At 40.7% G+C, this 19,368-nt stretch overlaps 1 protein-coding gene across 2 annotated transcripts in view; it reads right to left on the bottom strand.

Moving 5' to 3' along the window:
* RIT2 (Ras like without CAAX 2) overlaps positions 1 to 19,368 on the bottom strand; it is a 305,834-nt gene that overhangs the window by 152,716 nt on the left and 133,750 nt on the right. The window contains exon 3 of one of the 2 annotated variants that reach the window (XM_006022493.2): positions 16,945 to 17,018. In XM_006022493.2, coding sequence (XP_006022555.1) covers positions 16,945 to 17,018 — 74 coding nt within the window. Of the gene's footprint in view, positions 1 to 6,378; positions 6,445 to 16,944; positions 17,019 to 19,368 lie in introns of those variants that run through there. The other variant, XM_025202840.1, reaches the window with a different exon arrangement.

Below are 19,368 nucleotides of genomic sequence, written 5' to 3'. Positions count from 1 at the left end.
TTCTGCCCATTTAGTAGGGGTCCTATTCCTCCCTGGGCCTTCCTTTTACTCCCTATATATCTAAAAAACAATTTTTTGTTATCCTTTACTTGGGATGCCATCCTCAGCTCTATGGTAGCTTTGGCCCGTCTAACTGCCTCCCTACATGTGCGAGCAGAGGAGGTATACTCCTCTTTGGTAATCTCTCCCCGTTTCCACTTTTTATATGCTCCCCTTTTAGTCCACAGGCTGCCCTGGATTTCTCTGGTCAGCCAAGGAAGCCTCCTGACCCCTTTCCCTCTTTTTCCTTGCATCGGGATCGTCTCCCTCTGTGCCCGAAGGATCATTTCCTTAAGGCACAGCCACCCTTCTTGGGCTCCCATCTCTTCAAAACTCCTACTCTGCAGTGCATTCTTGACTAATTGCCTGAGTTCACTGAAATCAGCTTTCCTAAAGTCTAGCACTTTCACCCTACTAGTTACCTTACCCACTCGACGTCTTATGATGAAGTGGCACCACTCCAAATCTTTTTTTCCACCTAGGCACATAATTCTCTCTATTAACTTCATAGGGATAGTAGGTTCCTTTCCAAGTTAAAAATGAATCCCCCTCTCAAGCCAGGCACCAACTCCTCAATTGTTTTGGTGCCTATGTTCCTACACAATCAATCTGAATTTTGTCCAAAATGACTCGCCCTTGGTGCCACAGTGATTTACTATGGAGTAAATAGAGACATAAAATAAACTTGGGGATCTTGACTGCCAGGCACTTGCTTTATCTAGACCAAACTCCCTGCTGAGTTCAGAATCAGTCACAAGAAACAGGCCCTGCCCATGTGGCCCTGCTTCTTATGGTTGATGCCCAGAGTGGGGATGGTTTAGTATGGGAGAGATCCTCAGAACAGCAGTGGCATGAGCACCCAAGACCTTGCTAAATCTACACTGCCTGTTTGTCTTGAGACTACATGGAGCAGGAGTGAATGGACAGACCTTTTTCTTCTCACTGGTCCCAACTTGGCAGGACATGCTACCGCCTAGAAGCCAACACCTTCTACCATTGAAGTCAACAAGTGTTCTGCTATAGTCTTATAGGGAAGAAGTGGGAAACCTGTGATTTTTAACATCTGAATCTGAGTCAATGATTTACAAGTGTATTGTTATTATTTAATACCTTTCTTTATCCTCCAAATCTTTTTTTCCAGAAGCTGTGGTTCCCCAAATAAAATGATTTAGTGATGGGATGGACCTTATTTCTCCCTGCAGGGCTTATGTCAAAATACAGAGTAGTTTGCCACAATGAGGCATTTAACAAAGCCTGCAGGACCACCGTTTGATTTTCTGAATGTCAGCCTCAGCCTGAGTAACCAATAAATATATAAAGAAAAATAAATTAATGCTTTTCACCTAGCACATTGAGTTAATGATCGCTACTTAGCTCATTAATACTGCGCCTTAAAAATAAAATGTGAGTGTTTCATTTACACATTACCGTGCGTAGGAGAAAATGCATTAAAATAATTTTCCCCTTAAAAGAACAAGCTTTAAAGGCCCATTAAAATATAATTACTGCCAAAAATGCATTTTACATTTCCTCGAGATAAGCTGCAGTAGCTGGGTTTGCAACTCATCTTGCATTTGATTCAGGATTATGGAGCAGCATGTTTTGATAATAAGCAGAAGGATCACAGATAACAGTCTGAGTGAATCATTGGGCTATGTTTTGTCTGGGAAAGTGTATTTATCTGAAGGGCTCTTGGGACTAATATGGTTCCTCTTCAAAACTTGAAGCAAGGGACAAAAATCCTAGTCCTGGAGGTTGGCAGGATGAACACATCTTGTGATTTCCTAGCATTTTGAGAGATGGCTTTCACTACAGAGCATGCTCTTGTTGTCCGGTTGGAAGTGCCTGTCTGAGAATGAATTCATGTGCACACAGCTCCAGACAAAAGGGACCCTCTTTAAAATGTCAGGCCATAGCGTTTTAAGGCCAGTTGTTTCCAATATGGGCCTTATATCAGGGAACTGAGACTGTGTACCAGTTTGACTGCAAAAATAATCCCACATTTTTACAGGCATAGGTACTATAATTGTGCCTTCGTTTTTTATGTGGACACCTGCCTTGTGGTTGCAAGCGAGTTTGCTTTTCTATCAAGGGCTCTCTTTATGCGGTTAGGTTTGTGCGGGATGCTCTTTTTCAAGCTCAATGTAAGGACTCAGTGCGGAGCTCATATTCGAGGAGCAGGAAGGGTGAAGCCAAGTCAAGAACAAAAGTCTACGCATCAGTGAGCAGTGTATAAATGCAGCAGAGGAGATAAGTGCCGTACATACTCCGGAGGGAGGGAGTGAAGCAGGGCTGCAGAATCAGCAATGCATTTCAAGCTTAGCATGGGGAGTGACAAAGGCTGAAAGCAAGGGGTGAGAACATTTCCATGGCTCTGTGTGAAAGATCTTTGTGAAGGGATGGGTGCCATCAGTCATTGCTAATAATTAGCAGATGGAATAGAGGCAAGACAAAAAGGCTAGGAGCCTGGATCTCCACTCGTTTTAACCAACATAATCCAGGGATAAATTCCTTTGAAGACAAAGGAGTTACATTAGTGTAACTAAAATATAAGGGAAAAAAACGTCCAGACTGGTCGGTGACTCCTTGGGAAGAGTGAGAGAAACTGAGAGGCAGACACCAGCATGCAGGCATGTTAACAAAGGTGCATCCCATAGAAAAATTCAAGCCAAGTCACCTTCATAGTAAATGCTCCCTTGTAGCCTCACAGGACACACCTCGAGTTCTGCTCCAAAGGCAGGTGCCTCTACGGGGCTGAGGCAACAACCAGCTTTAGGGGCCCATCATATTGATCCACTCCATTGAACTCAGTGGGAGCTTTATTTCATTTCAACATCAAGCCTGTTCAGAGGAATCTCTCCATTGCTAACCACAGACTTCCTTGACTTCAATGGATTTTGGCCCAGGCCCTTAAATTTATTTTAGATTTGTGTAGTTAAAACAGCATAGCCAACAGAACTACACAGGGTATTGAACAGGCCTTCAACATACAAGCAACTAGAAGTACCCTTGTTGTCATAGGGTCACGGAGAAGTAGGGCTGGAGGGGCCCTTCGGAGGTCATTCAGTCCAACCCCCAGCCTGAGACAGGATCATCCGTATCCAAACTATACCATACAACCATAATCTAAACTCTATGTAAGACTGCCATCAACCCTGACACAACATAGACCTAACACCCTAGCCTGCCACAAGCAAATCTGGGGAACCGCAGTGGCCAATGTCCTGCTTCTATAAAATGATGTCTATATGCTCAAGAGGTCTCAAGTAGCAGTCCACACACCCTGCTACAGAGGAAGGCAATTAAGACCCCTACAGTCTATACCAATCTGCCCATGGGGGGAAATTTCTTCTTGACTACAAACATGGTGATTGGTCCAAACTTAAGTGGAGGGGCAAGACCCTCTAGCCTAGACCCTCCATCTCTGTTTCTAGCAGGAGAATCAGCATATCCCTGTTGAAGTCCCCAGCCTTGGCTGTAGCCAACATCCAATGTCTCTGGGAAGTCTGAAATAAACCTCGACACATATAGGAGAAAAAAGGGGCTGGAGGACAGGAGTAAGCTGAAGTCCTAGACCCAAAACGTTACTTACTTACATGATTTAATCTTTTTCAGTCTCTATATCCCATGCTGTCTAGACTTCATTATTTTTTGCTTGATCATAACACTTTATTACTCCAGTGCTAGTGGTGTTCCTTAAAATAGTGCAACAAATTCCCCCAAATCTGTATTTACCTGCATATTCATCTATGAAGTTGGAAAATGTGGAAGAGGGGCCTGTAGTATATTCAAGGGAATTTGATGACAAATGGTAATATCTGAATGAATATGAACTTTCCTTTGAGTAGACATTTCAACATTTTCAATCTGTAATTTTTTTTTCAAAGGTAAACAATTCTTCAATTCAATTCAATTTCCCCTCCAACAATTTAATACAAGAAAATGGCTTTTAAAGATGTTTCTAAACAAAACAAAAAAGCTGTCTTTTGTCACAGAAAAAAAGTAGGACTTAAGTTTTGGCCTGAAAAAAAAATTAAAGGTAATTTTAAAAATCAACAATTTTGTATGAGGGGTACTTCAGGAGAAATAGTAAATTAAAAATGCCTGATCACAAGGCATACTGAAAAGCTGATAGATAGATAGATAGATAGATAGATAGATAGAGTGCTTACCCTGTCCCCATTAGGTGTCACTAAGAATATTTCACTCGTGAAGTTGCCCTCTTTGACCAAGGTAGCTTTTTCCCTCTGTCTAATTGATATTCTCTTTCTCCCATCTTCAGACCATACCAACTGAGGTCAAAGTATTGATACCCACTGGAAAGGCATGAAGACACGGAGAATGAAAGGAATCTGTTTCTGTTGCATTTTCCCTTATAAGATGAATAGTTTTGATCACAGTTTCTGTGGCCTGTGGGGCAAAAACCGCTTCTGCCTTGAGCCGCCCCTAAAGAGCCCCCTATAAAGAGGAAAAGGAGATCTGGGAATAAGGTGATGCCTTTCATCCTGCTTTCCTTTCCTCACCTCAAATGCAGCGATTTGAGCAGATTATATCCAATTTATCCTTTGATCTGCACCTTAAAATATGAATGCAAGTATTTTGCTGTGTAGGGCCACAGCAAATCTGAGTCCCAGAAGGGAGCATTGTTAGCTGTATTAAGAGATGCCACAACAGGCATATGCTGCCGTACATAAAGAGATCTGGCAGAGCACTCACACAGGGCCAATTCCTTCAGCAACTCCACAAAAAGGTTGGGGCTATCAGGCACAGTTGACACCTACTTCCGCATGAAATGTTGTTCTAATTTCCCAGAGAAGTGCATATTTGCTGGAGAGTCTGTGTCAAAGCTCTGCCTACCTCTAGTGATAGGATAGATTTAACATAAGAGGGATGGTAATTTGAGGGAGTCTTCCTCCTTGGAAGTGAGTTGAATTTCATAGGGAAATGGTATATCCATGAATAAACTTTGTGCAAACTGGAACCCAGATGATCTAAATGGACACAAGTCTAATTGGCAGGTGATCATCACTCCTCCAAATAACAGTTTCCAGCCGGGAGTTATCCAGAGGCTCGGGAAGATTGCACCAAACTTTCTAATCTTTTGCCTTGTGGAGAAGAGTTTTTTTCATAGCCACAAAACCACAAGCCATAGGAGTTGACACAATCTTGGTCTGGGTCCACCTATGCCGTGAGAAATGGAATATAATGAATCTAGCAAAGCTCAGGAGAAGAGAACCTGCCCCAGAGGTAGGATCAACAAAGGGAAGCACTGCATTACACAGAGAATTATTTTTTAGGGGTCTGCCTTATATGGTAGAAAGATGCGCCCCCTTTTTCATCTTCTTTTGCATTACTTTTTGCAAAGGTTTGAAAACATCACTCCTTGAAATGATGAAAATATGAAGATTTCATTTTTTATAAATGGCTAAAATGTAATATCTTCCATGTGGCAGGTATCCAGGATTTTTTTTAATGAAATCTTCATATTTTCCCAAGCAGGAAGCAACTGTGACCACCTGAAACTGGAAATCCTGCTTCTGCCTTTGTTGCAAGATAATTTGCCCCATCACAAATCCTCACAAGAGATGAGAGGCTCCAGAGCCACTATGAACTGACTGCCCAGAGGAGTTTTCCATTTCTTGACTCTTCTGTGAAATCCTATGAAATATGAACTCTCATTTCTACCCAGGAGAACTTTTACAATCTCTTCTCCAATGCCCGATGAAGGGTGTTTGTGCCTGAAAGTTTGCAATTATTATTATTTTTTTCTGTGTGCAAAAATCTTGCTGGTCTAATAAAAGATATCATCTCTACTATGAGTCCTGATTGCCACATGCATCTATACACTGTGTACATGTCTTTTCTGTTTCTTCTGACATAACCATCTGGCTGGACTTCAAGATATGGGACAAACAGACATACTTTTTATGATATATAATATATGTAGTTTATGATATATAATATATGTAGTTTAAAAGTATTGTTATCATGTATAGAGCAGAGATAAAAAGCAATATTAGGGTCAAATGTGTAATATTTTTTTCTGTATGCCCTTATTAAGTGCATTCTCTGCATGCTTAGGTGAACAACACTTTGCCACACCTATTATTGGACCTATTTTAGCATCTTGTTTATCTCCACTACTTATGGGACAAAGACATTATATTTCTGATGTGCCCCTTGATCCTGTCTCTCACTAATTCCCCCATGTTATGCTGAAACTGCTCCTTTTTTGTTTGAATAGTTAAGATTGCCTCCATCCCTATGACCCATATATTTGAGGTTAAGATCTTTGTTTTTTTCCTCAGAAAGAAAGGTTTACATTAGGAAACTACTCACCTGTCCAGCAGTGTCTAGAATGTCCAAATAAGCTGGTTCATCATCAATTCGGACTTGAGTTTTATAGGCATCCTCTGAAAAACACAGTGGAGTTTGGCTGAGCACAGGGATAACTTAAGGAATAGAAAAGGAAACACATTGGCATCTCTAGAGTGGGATTTTCAAAAGTCATCAATCCTGAGTCAGAGAAGGATTTTGGAAATCCCACCCTTTTTCCTAAAAATGTTAGAAGGAAATTCTGAAAAGGAGGAGTAAAGCCCTAGTATGCTGAATTGCATCCCTATCTAGAAAGTTAACTAACACCTAGGCAGTACTAGCAGTTTATTTACAGCCATTGCTAAAACAACACAATAAAATGGACAATAAAATTATGGAATAATAAGATTATATACTTTTTGGTTATTGGTGAAAGCATCCAATAAGATTACACATTCTGCCAATTTAAACAAAATTAAGTTATAGCATAGTAGGCAATGATCCAAAAATAGATAAAGTCAAGCAATGTAAAATGGTAGAGTACAAAAATTAAACTCAGGCAATTCAATTTGATGTGGGCCCCTATTCTTTGTGCAAGTAATGAAAATACACTTAAAGAGTAGAAGACAGACTGTAAATTGTGAGAAAGACGCCAGATTGTTTTTTCTTCATTAGCCCAGTAATTTAAAATTTTCTGCTAATGGAGAGATCTGTTTTTCTCTTATTTCTTCAAAGAATGAACACGACTATAAATAGAGGTTTAAGTCATCTATCTTATTCTTCCCTGTAGAACATATCTTGCCTGTACTTGGGTCTGACACCACCTGCCCCTAATATAATGCAGATCTGTTTAGAGTGAATCGCAATCTAGTAACGGCCTCTCATTGTTTGCAGTTTTGTGCTTCAGACAGACAGGTTGCAAAGCCAAAAGAGTGCTTTATTAATCTCCAAATGGAGAAGTTTGAGAAAATCTCACTATCTGCCCCTCTGTCTGCATGCAAGCATCTTTAATTCTTAAATGGGTATTTTGTTTTAAATAGAGGAGGAATCGTGGGTCAGTAACTGTCAGCACTGCCCAGGCGTTTGTCTGGAGGAGAACACCTGGCACCATGGTTAATAAAAAATACTATTTAACCATCCAAATAAGGGCTTATTTGAAAGAAGAGAGGCTTCTAAATTGCATGTCTTCAGGTATTTGATAGGGTATTTGATCCAATAATTCTGAGATTTCCCCTTGAGCTAAAGGGTTCAGCCCATGTTAAGCAGCCCTGTTTCAGATGGAATGAGCTCCCCATCGTAGAATTTGGTAGAGATAAGCGTCTCTTTAAAAAGTAATTAGAAATGCTTTTTATTTTGGGGAGAAACCATGGGGTCAGCACCCCATAGTTCCTTAGCACCCAGGCACCATTTAACCTGCAAGGTTTTATGGGCCTTTTTGCACAGAGGTGAACGTTCCTTATTATTTCATGCTTCCACATCAGGCCTTAATTTAAATCCTTCAAATTGCTAGGCAAAAGGACCTCCCAGGTAATGGGAAAGATTCCCATTGGTTGTACAAAGCTTAGGATCAGCCCCTTTTGTAGACATCAATTAAGTCTCTCAACATCCCTGGAAGGTAGGAGAATTGATTTATTTTTTAATAAAGCCTCACCCCGAACAACTGTGCCTTGTGGACCTTTCCATTTGCTCCTGGTTTGTTGAGCTAAATAATAAATAAATAAATGAGGGAAGGACTAATATTTGCGTAATTTGTTTTGCTCAGCTTTATATTTCATTCCCTTCTTGTTGTTTGTATTTCCTTGTTAAGGTTAAATGGAGCCTAGACGTCAGACAATATTTATACTGGAAATAGTCCTAGAAATTATCTGTGTTGTTTAATTAAACAATAATGCACAGCAGACTGAGTGGTTACGGTGATTGATGTTGTGCCTTGGCTGTGCAGTGAGGCATGAGGTGAAGACAAGTGCTTCCAATGCACCTGAGAAGTGTCATTAATCAGCATGAACATATGGCCAGCAGCATCCCATGGCTCACAAGCCCCTTACTGTCAGAGAAGGTTCAGGATCGGGCCCTTAATGGCATTACACTGTGGATCATGAAAATTATAATTAGCACATTCCAAAACGGTTCTTAGAGACATTACACTCCTCAGTTATACATAAAATGATAATAGCCTCTGGGAAAGGCTGCATTAAATGAGCATTGCAGCAGTTAAATAAAGCATTCACACATAAAGGAAGGCCAACGTGAACTTTGCCTGTGCACTTTTAACTTTGCCCCCTTCTGAGCACGCCTTGCCAAGCAGTTTTAATTACATGCTCACATACGAATCTTTCCTTGGGATCCGACCCTTTTTTCAGGCCTTAGTTCAGCAAAACGTTTGCACACATGCCTAATTGCCCATAAATAAGTAAACCTATTGACTTTGAGATAGGCTTAAAATTAAATGTGAACTGAAATATGCAAGTACAGAGAAAAGGCAATGGCGTTCTTTCCACTGGGTGTCAATTAGGGTCTTTGATGCCTAGTCTAGATAACATACAACAGGAAAGGCAGGCTACAATTTTAATTAGTCTGTTAGAACTAGGTGTGGGTATTTAACCCATCTAATAAAATGTGGTCAATTGGCCAGTCAAATATTGGTCCAAAATTGTAAAAAAAAAATGCCAATAGGTCCAAATAATACACAAAGAAAGCACCAATTTTCCATTTTGAAATGTGACAAAAAACAGTTAAAAAGTCATATTTCTGTCAAGAAAACTACAAAAAATATTGTAGTTTTAAAAAAGATTCTATAATGTTTGACCAGTCAAAAATAATTAGTCAATTGACCAGTCAGTCGGCAATGTTTGACCGGTCAATTGACCAGCAAGGCAACCCTAATTAGGGCAGGCCTGAAGAATTTGTGTTCAGTACAAATGATATCTTTCCACCAAAAATGAGCCGGTCTGTCACTAGCCATATGTATAATTTCTGTGTATATACATAATTATATACTTACTAATACATGCATGCAAAATGTCAGCTTCACAACTCTGGCCTTGCATTCATGCCTCAGAGGCTTCACCCTTCTAGCATCCATGGTTTGGGCAGGTATCTTGTCTCACTTATATCACTGTAAGTGCAAAGTCTAATAACTTCACTGCATTTATTCCAGATGGACACTTGCAACTGAAAGCAGAATTTGGGCTAAACAAAGCAGAGATTGAAATTATTTCTGTCCCATTTGCACCTGAGATGAACTGGGAAGTTGTGGGGCTGGTTAGATCTCACAAAACTGGCTGCTGGCCTCTATGAAAAGAGAATCTCAGCTTCCCATCCTAAACAAGTATTGTTTTTTGGGTTTGTTTGTTTTTTCCATTCAGGTACAAGTTCCCCAGAATCAGAAGAGTTACATTTGAGTAAAGCTGGAACAAGCAAATCAGGCTCTACGAGTATAGTGTTTTTGCCTCTTGAGAAGATCATGTCGAACACACAAAGCAACACGTTACACATATTTAATCAGTGCCTTTAATCCACGGGTCTCAAGACACTTTATGATGAGTTAGCAATACCAATCCTCATCCCATTTGCTATGTAGACTAACACATTTTTGTGTGTTTGAAAGGCAGTGAAGGCTGAGAAGAGTATTGAACTGCTATGTTTTAAGGGCCAAGTGCTTTCACTCGATATCTGTGCAGATGCACGTGTAACCTACATATGTTATGTTGCAATATCTGACGTGCTTGGCCAAAGAATGGGAGAGAAACAGTGGGAAAGAGACATGGATTGTACCTGCAATGCCCTGTCTCTGCACAAATACACAGAGCAGGACTAGGGAGATCAGTTCTCAGAGCCAAAAAATAGGGGGCATCTGTTACTGCATAGGCTTGGTATTGCTTTCCAAACTGGTTTACAAAAGGTTTACTGAGCTCATCTACACATGATATTAATGTGGCACAATAAACTCTGTTGCAGTTCACACTGGAGTTTATTGCTCCTGGGGGCAGTGTTTACACGTGTTCCTGGGACTGCAGCACATTGAGCCAGTGCGGCATAGCCCCAGCTGATGGAGGGCTGGTGGGGGGTGGCCTGCCAGACTGGAGCTACCCCTGCCCCCAGCTCAACAAGATGCAGAGGGGCTGACTGGGGCATGAGGATGCTATAGTGTGGAGCTACCTGGTGGGCAACCCCCACACCATAGCACCCTCATGCCCCAGATTGCCCCATAACTGTCTATGTGTGTTCCACTGCATGTAACTAGGCTGCTGTAGGATACTACTTCTGTTGGGCAGAACTATCTTATGGTGGAATTAATTAATTTACTGCAGCCTAATAGTGCCACACATGTAGATGGTGATGCATTACTGCAGAGCTAATTAGTCCACAGTAAAGAGTCCCATGTAGATGCATCCATCGTGGGCAATCCACACTGTGACAGCTAAGTTAATCAAAACATGATAGGGAAAGGTTATAAAATATTAGTGTTAATGAGAGCCCTATGGTCTTGGTGGTTGATTGGTGAAAGACCAAGACCGGTGGGTCCCAAGACAGGATTTTCTTGCAAGATCATAGCATTAGTTTAAGATAAAAAGGAGTGGATGAGACACACGAATGGCAGAGGTTTGATTTGGGATCGGGATCTGGCTAATAGTAATATGAGGAGGTAGCTGCACTTCAGGACCGTGTCACATAGGACACTTTGTATATGTTAAATGCACTTAAAACATCAGTGTCCAGGTGTTGAAGCAGTTCAAGTTAAGTGCACTATGAAAACTTATGATTTTTCAGGTGGGGAGTGTCTCTAGATCACTCACATTAAGTAACATTTTCAGCTACTGTCAGCCTGCTTCATGGAGATAATATGAGCAATTTGCAGTTCTCCAGCATCCCAGGATGCATTGCTTCCACACTTCACACTTCTACTCCAAGGGCCAGTCTACTCACCAGCCCAAACCCTACTGATCATAATCTCAGGGGAGGAGAGAACCATTAACACAACTGTCAAAGGAACTGGCTGGATCAGTTAGGTCCTTGTTACATGTTGCACTTTGAACTGCTTAATTGCTGATCTGTGTTAGTGGTAGCTTGAGTTTGGAGCAGTGTGCCTTAAAGCTAAAATCCTTTCCAGACTGTCCCACACATGCATAGCTGTGGCTTTCCACTAAAGAGCTGGTGAGAAGGGGCATGACTTGGAGCTATATCATTGAGTTGCCACTGAAGGGCTGGTGAGGCAGGACAGGCTTCTATCCCTGATCTAGGCTGGGGGTGGGGCAGGGACATGAAGCTGGGAGGTGGAGAGTTAATGGGATGGGGTTGGAGGTGGAAAGGAAATGGGGGTGGGGGAAGGATGGTGAAATGAAGGGAGTCAACCCCTGAAGGATAAAATAAAATAAAATAAAATAAAATGAAGAATTTAAAAAGAAATAAAGAGGAAGTAATTTATAGAAAGGGTCATGTTTTAATAAATAGGGATTTGGAATGGGGAAGTCCATACCCTTGGGGACTGGAGGGGCAGTTGGATGGTGACAGAACAGCTCCCTGGGCCCTAGAGTTCAGGGAGTAGAAAATTTGTGCACACGGGACAGGACTGGGTGCATGGGGGTGTTGGATACTGTACCCTGTGATGCCTCATCTTGCATTTGATTCAGGATTATGGAGCAGCATGTTTTGATAATAAGCAGAAGGATCACAGATAACAGTCTGAGTGAATCATTGGGCTATGTTTTGTCTGGGAAAGTGTATTTATCTGAAGGGCTCTTGGGACTAATATGGTTCCTCTTCAAAACTTGAAGCAAGGGACAAAAATCCTAGTCCTGGAGGTTGGCAGGATGAACACATCTTGTGATTTCCTAGCATTTTGAGAGATGGCTTTCACTACAGAGCATGCTCTTGTTGTCCGGTTGGAAGTGCCTGTCTGAGAATGAATTCATGTGCACACAGCTCCAGACAAAAGGGACCCTCTTTAAAATGTCAGGCCATAGCGTTTTAAGGCCAGTTGTTTCCAATATGGGCCTTATATCAGGGAACTGAGACTGTGTACCAGTTTGACTGCAAAAATAATCCCACATTTTTACAGGCATAGGTACTATAATTGTGCCTTCGTTTTTTATGTGGACACCTGCCTTGTGGTTGCAAGCGAGTTTGCTTTTCTATCAAGGGCTCTCTTTATGCGGTTAGGTTTGTGCGGGATGCTCTTTTTCAAGCTCAATGTAAGGACTCAGTGCGGAGCTCATATTCGAGGAGCAGGAAGGGTGAAGCCAAGTCAAGAACAAAAGTCTACGCATCAGTGAGCAGTGTATAAATGCAGCAGAGGAGATAAGTGCCGTACATACTCCGGAGGGAGGGAGTGAAGCAGGGCTGCAGAATCAGCAATGCATTTCAAGCTTAGCATGGGGAGTGACAAAGGCTGAAAGCAAGGGGTGAGAACATTTCCATGGCTCTGTGTGAAAGATCTTTGTGAAGGGATGGGTGCCATCAGTCATTGCTAATAATTAGCAGATGGAATAGAGGCAAGACAAAAAGGCTAGGAGCCTGGATCTCCACTCGTTTTAACCAACATAATCCAGGGATAAATTCCTTTGAAGACAAAGGAGTTACATTAGTGTAACTAAAATATAAGGGAAAAAAACGTCCAGACTGGTCGGTGACTCCTTGGGAAGAGTGAGAGAAACTGAGAGGCAGACACCAGCATGCAGGCATGTTAACAAAGGTGCATCCCATAGAAAAATTCAAGCCAAGTCACCTTCATAGTAAATGCTCCCTTGTAGCCTCACAGGACACACCTCGAGTTCTGCTCCAAAGGCAGGTGCCTCTACGGGGCTGAGGCAACAACCAGCTTTAGGGGCCCATCATATTGATCCACTCCATTGAACTCAGTGGGAGCTTTATTTCATTTCAACATCAAGCCTGTTCAGAGGAATCTCTCCATTGCTAACCACAGACTTCCTTGACTTCAATGGATTTTGGCCCAGGCCCTTAAATTTATTTTAGATTTGTGTAGTTAAAACAGCATAGCCAACAGAACTACACAGGGTATTGAACAGGCCTTCAACATACAAGCAACTAGAAGTACCCTTGTTGTCATAGGGTCACGGAGAAGTAGGGCTGGAGGGGCCCTTCGGAGGTCATTCAGTCCAACCCCCAGCCTGAGACAGGATCATCCGTATCCAAACTATACCATACAACCATAATCTAAACTCTATGTAAGACTGCCATCAACCCTGACACAACATAGACCTAACACCCTAGCCTGCCACAAGCAAATCTGGGGAACCGCAGTGGCCAATGTCCTGCTTCTATAAAATGATGTCTATATGCTCAAGAGGTCTCAAGTAGCAGTCCACACACCCTGCTACAGAGGAAGGCAATTAAGACCCCTACAGTCTATACCAATCTGCCCATGGGGGGAAATTTCTTCTTGACTACAAACATGGTGATTGGTCCAAACTTAAGTGGAGGGGCAAGACCCTCTAGCCTAGACCCTCCATCTCTGTTTCTAGCAGGAGAATCAGCATATCCCTGTTGAAGTCCCCAGCCTTGGCTGTAGCCAACATCCAATGTCTCTGGGAAGTCTGAAATAAACCTCGACACATATAGGAGAAAAAAGGGGCTGGAGGACAGGAGTAAGCTGAAGTCCTAGACCCAAAACGTTACTTACTTACATGATTTAATCTTTTTCAGTCTCTATATCCCATGCTGTCTAGACTTCATTATTTTTTGCTTGATCATAACACTTTATTACTCCAGTGCTAGTGGTGTTCCTTAAAATAGTGCAACAAATTCCCCCAAATCTGTATTTACCTGCATATTCATCTATGAAGTTGGAAAATGTGGAAGAGGGGCCTGTAGTATATTCAAGGGAATTTGATGACAAATGGTAATATCTGAATGAATATGAACTTTCCTTTGAGTAGACATTTCAACATTTTCAATCTGTAATTTTTTTTTCAAAGGTAAACAATTCTTCAATTCAATTCAATTTCCCCTCCAACAATTTAATACAAGAAAATGGCTTTTAAAGATGTTTCTAAACAAAACAAAAAAGCTGTCTTTTGTCACAGAAAAAAAGTAGGACTTAAGTTTTGGCCTGAAAAAAAAATTAAAGGTAATTTTAAAAATCAACAATTTTGTATGAGGGGTACTTCAGGAGAAATAGTAAATTAAAAATGCCTGATCACAAGGCATACTGAAAAGCTGATAGATAGATAGATAGATAGATAGATAGATAGATAGATAGATAGATAGATAGATAGATAGATAGATAGATAGATAGATAGATAGATAGATAGATAGATAGATAGATAGATAGATAGATAGATAGATAGATAGATAGATAGATAGATAGATAGATAGATAGATAGATAGATAGATAGATAGATAGATAGATAGATAGATAGATAGATAGATAGATAGATAGATAGATAGATAGATAGAGTGCTTACCCTGTCCCCATTAGGTGTCACTAAGAATATTTCACTCGTGAAGTTGCCCTCTTTGACCAAGGTAGCTTTTTCCCTCTGTCTAATTGATATTCTCTTTCTCCCATCTTCAGACCATACCAACTGAGGTCAAAGTATTGATACCCACTGGAAAGGCATGAAGACACGGAGAATGAAAGGAATCTGTTTCTGTTGCATTTTCCCTTATAAGATGAATAGTTTTGATCACAGTTTCTGTGGCCTGTGGGGCAAAAACCGCTTCTGCCTTGAGCCGCCCCTAAAGAGCCCCCTATAAAGAGGAAAAGGAGATCTGGGAATAAGGTGATGCCTTTCATCCTGCTTTCCTTTCCTCACCTCAAATGCAGCGATTTGAGCAGATTATATCCAATTTATCCTTTGATCTGCACCTTAAAATATGAATGCAAGTATTTTGCTGTGTAGGGCCACAGCAAATCTGAGTCCCAGAAGGGAGCATTGTTAGCTGTATTAAGAGATGCCACAACAGGCATATGCTGCCGTACATAAAGAGATCTGGCAGAGCACTCACACAGGGCCAATTCCTTCAGCAACTCCACAAAAAGGTTGGGGCTATCAGGCACAGTTGACACCTACTTCCGCATGAAATGTTGTTCTAATTTCCCAGAGAAGTGCATATTTGCTGGAGAGTCTGTGTCAAAGCTCTGCCTACCTCTAGTGATAGGATAGATTTAACATAAGAGGGATGGTAATTTGAGGGAGTCTTCCTCCTTGGAAGTGAGTTGAATTTCATAGGGAAATGGTATATCCATGAATAAACTTTGTGCAAACTGGAACCCAGATGATCTAAATGGACACAAGTCTAATTGGCAGGTGATCATCACTCCTCCAAATAACAGTTTCCAGCCGGGAGTTATCCAGAGGCTCGGGAAGATTGCACCAAACTTTCTAATCTTTTGCCTTGTGGAGAAGAGTTTTTTTCATAGCCACAAAACCACAAGCCATAGGAGTTGACACAATCTTGGTCTGGGTCCACCTATGCCGTGAGAAATGGAATATAATGAATCTAGCAAAGCTCAGGAGAAGAGAACCTGCCCCAGAGGTAGGATCAACAAAGGGAAGCACTGCATTACACAGAGAATTATTTTTTAGGGGTCTGCCTTATATGGTAGAAAGATGCGCCCCCTTTTTCATCTTCTTTTGCATTACTTTTTGCAAAGGTTTGAAAACATCACTCCTTGAAATGATGAAAATATGAAGATTTCATTTTTTATAAATGGCTAAAATGTAATATCTTCCATGTGGCAGGTATCCAGGATTTTTTTTAATGAAATCTTCATATTTTCCCAAGCAGGAAGCAACTGTGACCACCTGAAACTGGAAATCCTGCTTCTGCCTTTGTTGCAAGATAATTTGCCCCATCACAAATCCTCACAAGAGATGAGAGGCTCCAGAGCCACTATGAACTGACTGCCCAGAGGAGTTTTCCATTTCTTGACTCTTCTGTGAAATCCTATGAAATATGAACTCTCATTTCTACCCAGGAGAACTTTTACAATCTCTTCTCCAATGCCCGATGAAGGGTGTTTGTGCCTGAAAGTTTGCAATTATTATTATTTTTTTCTGTGTGCAAAAATCTTGCTGGTCTAATAAAAGATATCATCTCTACTATGAGTCCTGATTGCCACATGCATCTATACACTGTGTACATGTCTTTTCTGTTTCTTCTGACATAACCATCTGGCTGGACTTCAAGATATGGGACAAACAGACATACTTTTTATGATATATAATATATGTAGTTTATGATATATAATATATGTAGTTTAAAAGTATTGTTATCATGTATAGAGCAGAGATAAAAAGCAATATTAGGGTCAAATGTGTAATATTTTTTTCTGTATGCCCTTATTAAGTGCATTCTCTGCATGCTTAGGTGAACAACACTTTGCCACACCTATTATTGGACCTATTTTAGCATCTTGTTTATCTCCACTACTTATGGGACAAAGACATTATATTTCTGATGTGCCCCTTGATCCTGTCTCTCACTAATTCCCCCATGTTATGCTGAAACTGCTCCTTTTTTGTTTGAATAGTTAAGATTGCCTCCATCCCTATGACCCATATATTTGAGGTTAAGATCTTTGTTTTTTTCCTCAGAAAGAAAGGTTTACATTAGGAAACTACTCACCTGTCCAGCAGTGTCTAGAATGTCCAAATAAGCTGGTTCATCATCAATTCGGACTTGAGTTTTATAGGCATCCTCTGAAAAACACAGTGGAGTTTGGCTGAGCACAGGGATAACTTAAGGAATAGAAAAGGAAACACATTGGCATCTCTAGAGTGGGATTTTCAAAAGTCATCAATCCTGAGTCAGAGAAGGATTTTGGAAATCCCACCCTTTTTCCTAAAAATGTTAGAAGGAAATTCTGAAAAGGAGGAGTAAAGCCCTAGTATGCTGAATTGCATCCCTATCTAGAAAGTTAACTAACACCTAGGCAGTACTAGCAGTTTATTTACAGCCATTGCTAAAACAACACAATAAAATGGACAATAAAATTATGGAATAATAAGATTATATACTTTTTGGTTATTGGTGAAAGCATCCAATAAGATTACACATTCTGCCAATTTAAACAAAATTAAGTTATAGCATAGTAGGCAATGATCCAAAAATAGATAAAGTCAAGCAATGTAAAATGGTAGAGTACAAAAATTAAACTCAGGCAATTCAATTTGATGTGGGCCCCTATTCTTTGTGCAAGTAATGAAAATACACTTAAAGAGTAGAAGACAGACTGTAAATTGTGAGAAAGACGCCAGATTGTTTTTTCTTCATTAGCCCAGTAATTTAAAATTTTCTGCTAATGGAGAGATCTGTTTTTCTCTTATTTCTTCAAAGAATGAACACGACTATAAATAGAGGTTTAAGTCATCTATCTTATTCTTCCCTGTAGAACATATCTTGCCTGTACTTGGGTCTGACACCACCTGCCCCTAATATAATGCAGATCTGTTTAGAGTGAATCGCAATCTAGTAACGGCCTCTCATTGTTTGCAGTTTTGTGCTTCAGACAGACAGGTTGCAAAGCCAAAAGAGTGCTTTATTAATCTCCAAATGGAGAAGTTTGAGAAAATCTCACTATCTGCCCCTCTGTCTGCATGCAAGCATCTTTAATTCTTAAATGGGTATTTTGTTTTAAATAGAGGAGGAATCGTGGGTCAGTAACTGTCAGCACTGCCCAGGCGTTTGTCTGGAGGAGAACACCTGGCACCATGGTTAATAAAAAATACTATTTAACCATCCAAATAAGGGCTTATTTGAAAGAAGAGAGGCTTCTAAATTGCATGTCTTCAGGTATTTGATAGGGTATTTGATCCAATAATTCTGAGATTTCCCCTTGAGCTAAAGGGTTCAGCCCATGTTAAGCAGCCCTGTTTCAGATGGAATGAGCTCCCCATCGTAGAATTTGGTAGAGATAAGCGTCTCTTTAAAAAGTAATTAGAAATGCTTTTTATTTTGGGGAGAAACCATGGGGTCAGCACCCCATAGTTCCTTAGCACCCAGGCACCATTTAACCTGCAAGGTTTTATGGGCCTTTTTGCACAGAGGTGAACGTTCCTTATTATTTCATGCTTCCACATCAGGCCTTAATTTAAATCCTTCAAATTGCTAGGCAAAAGGACCTCCCAGGTAATGGGAAAGATTCCCATTGGTTGTACAAAGCTTAGGATCAGCCCCTTTTGTAGACATCAATTAAGTCTCTCAACATCCCTGGAAGGTAGGAGAATTGATTTATTTTTTAATAAAGCCTCACCCCGAACAACTGTGCCTTGTGGACCTTTCCATTTGCTCCTGGTTTGTTGAGCTAAATAATAAATAAATAAATGAGGGAAGGACTAATATTTGCGTAATTTGTTTTGCTCAGCTTTATATTTCATTCCCTTCTTGTTGTTTGTATTTCCTTGTTAAGGTTAAATGGAGCCTAGACGTCAGACAATATTTATACTGGAAATAGTCCTAGAAATTATCTGTGTTGTTTAATTAAACAATAATGCACAGCAGACTGAGTGGTTACGGTGATTGATGTTGTGCCTTGGCTGTGCAGTGAGGCATGAGGTGAAGACAAGTGCTTCCAATGCACCTGAGAAGTGTCATTAATCAGCATGAACATATGGCCAGCAGCATCCCATGGCTCACAAGCCCCTTACTGTCAGAGAAGGTTCAGGATCGGGCCCTTAATGGCATTACACTGTGGATCATGAAAATTATAATTAGCACATTCCAAAACGGTTCTTAGAGACATTACACTCCTCAGTTATACATAAAATGATAATAGCCTCTGGGAAAGGCTGCATTAAATGAGCATTGCAGCAGTTAAATAAAGCATTCACACATAAAGGAAGGCCAACGTGAACTTTGCCTGTGCACTTTTAACTTTGCCCCCTTCTGAGCACGCCTTGCCAAGCAGTTTTAATTACATGCTCACATACGAATCTTTCCTTGGGATCCGACCCTTTTTTCAGGCCTTAGTTCAGCAAAACGTTTGCACACATGCCTAATTGCCCATAAATAAGTAAACCTATTGACTTTGAGATAGGCTTAAAATTAAAT

This window comes from Alligator sinensis, unplaced genomic scaffold, assembly GCF_000455745.1.
Source record: "Alligator sinensis unplaced genomic scaffold, ASM45574v1 scaffold1018_1, whole genome shotgun sequence".
NCBI lineage: Eukaryota > Metazoa > Chordata > Crocodylia > Alligatoridae > Alligator > Alligator sinensis.
Note: the sequence above shows the minus strand (reverse complement) of the source record. Positions and strands in the feature narration are given on the sequence as shown.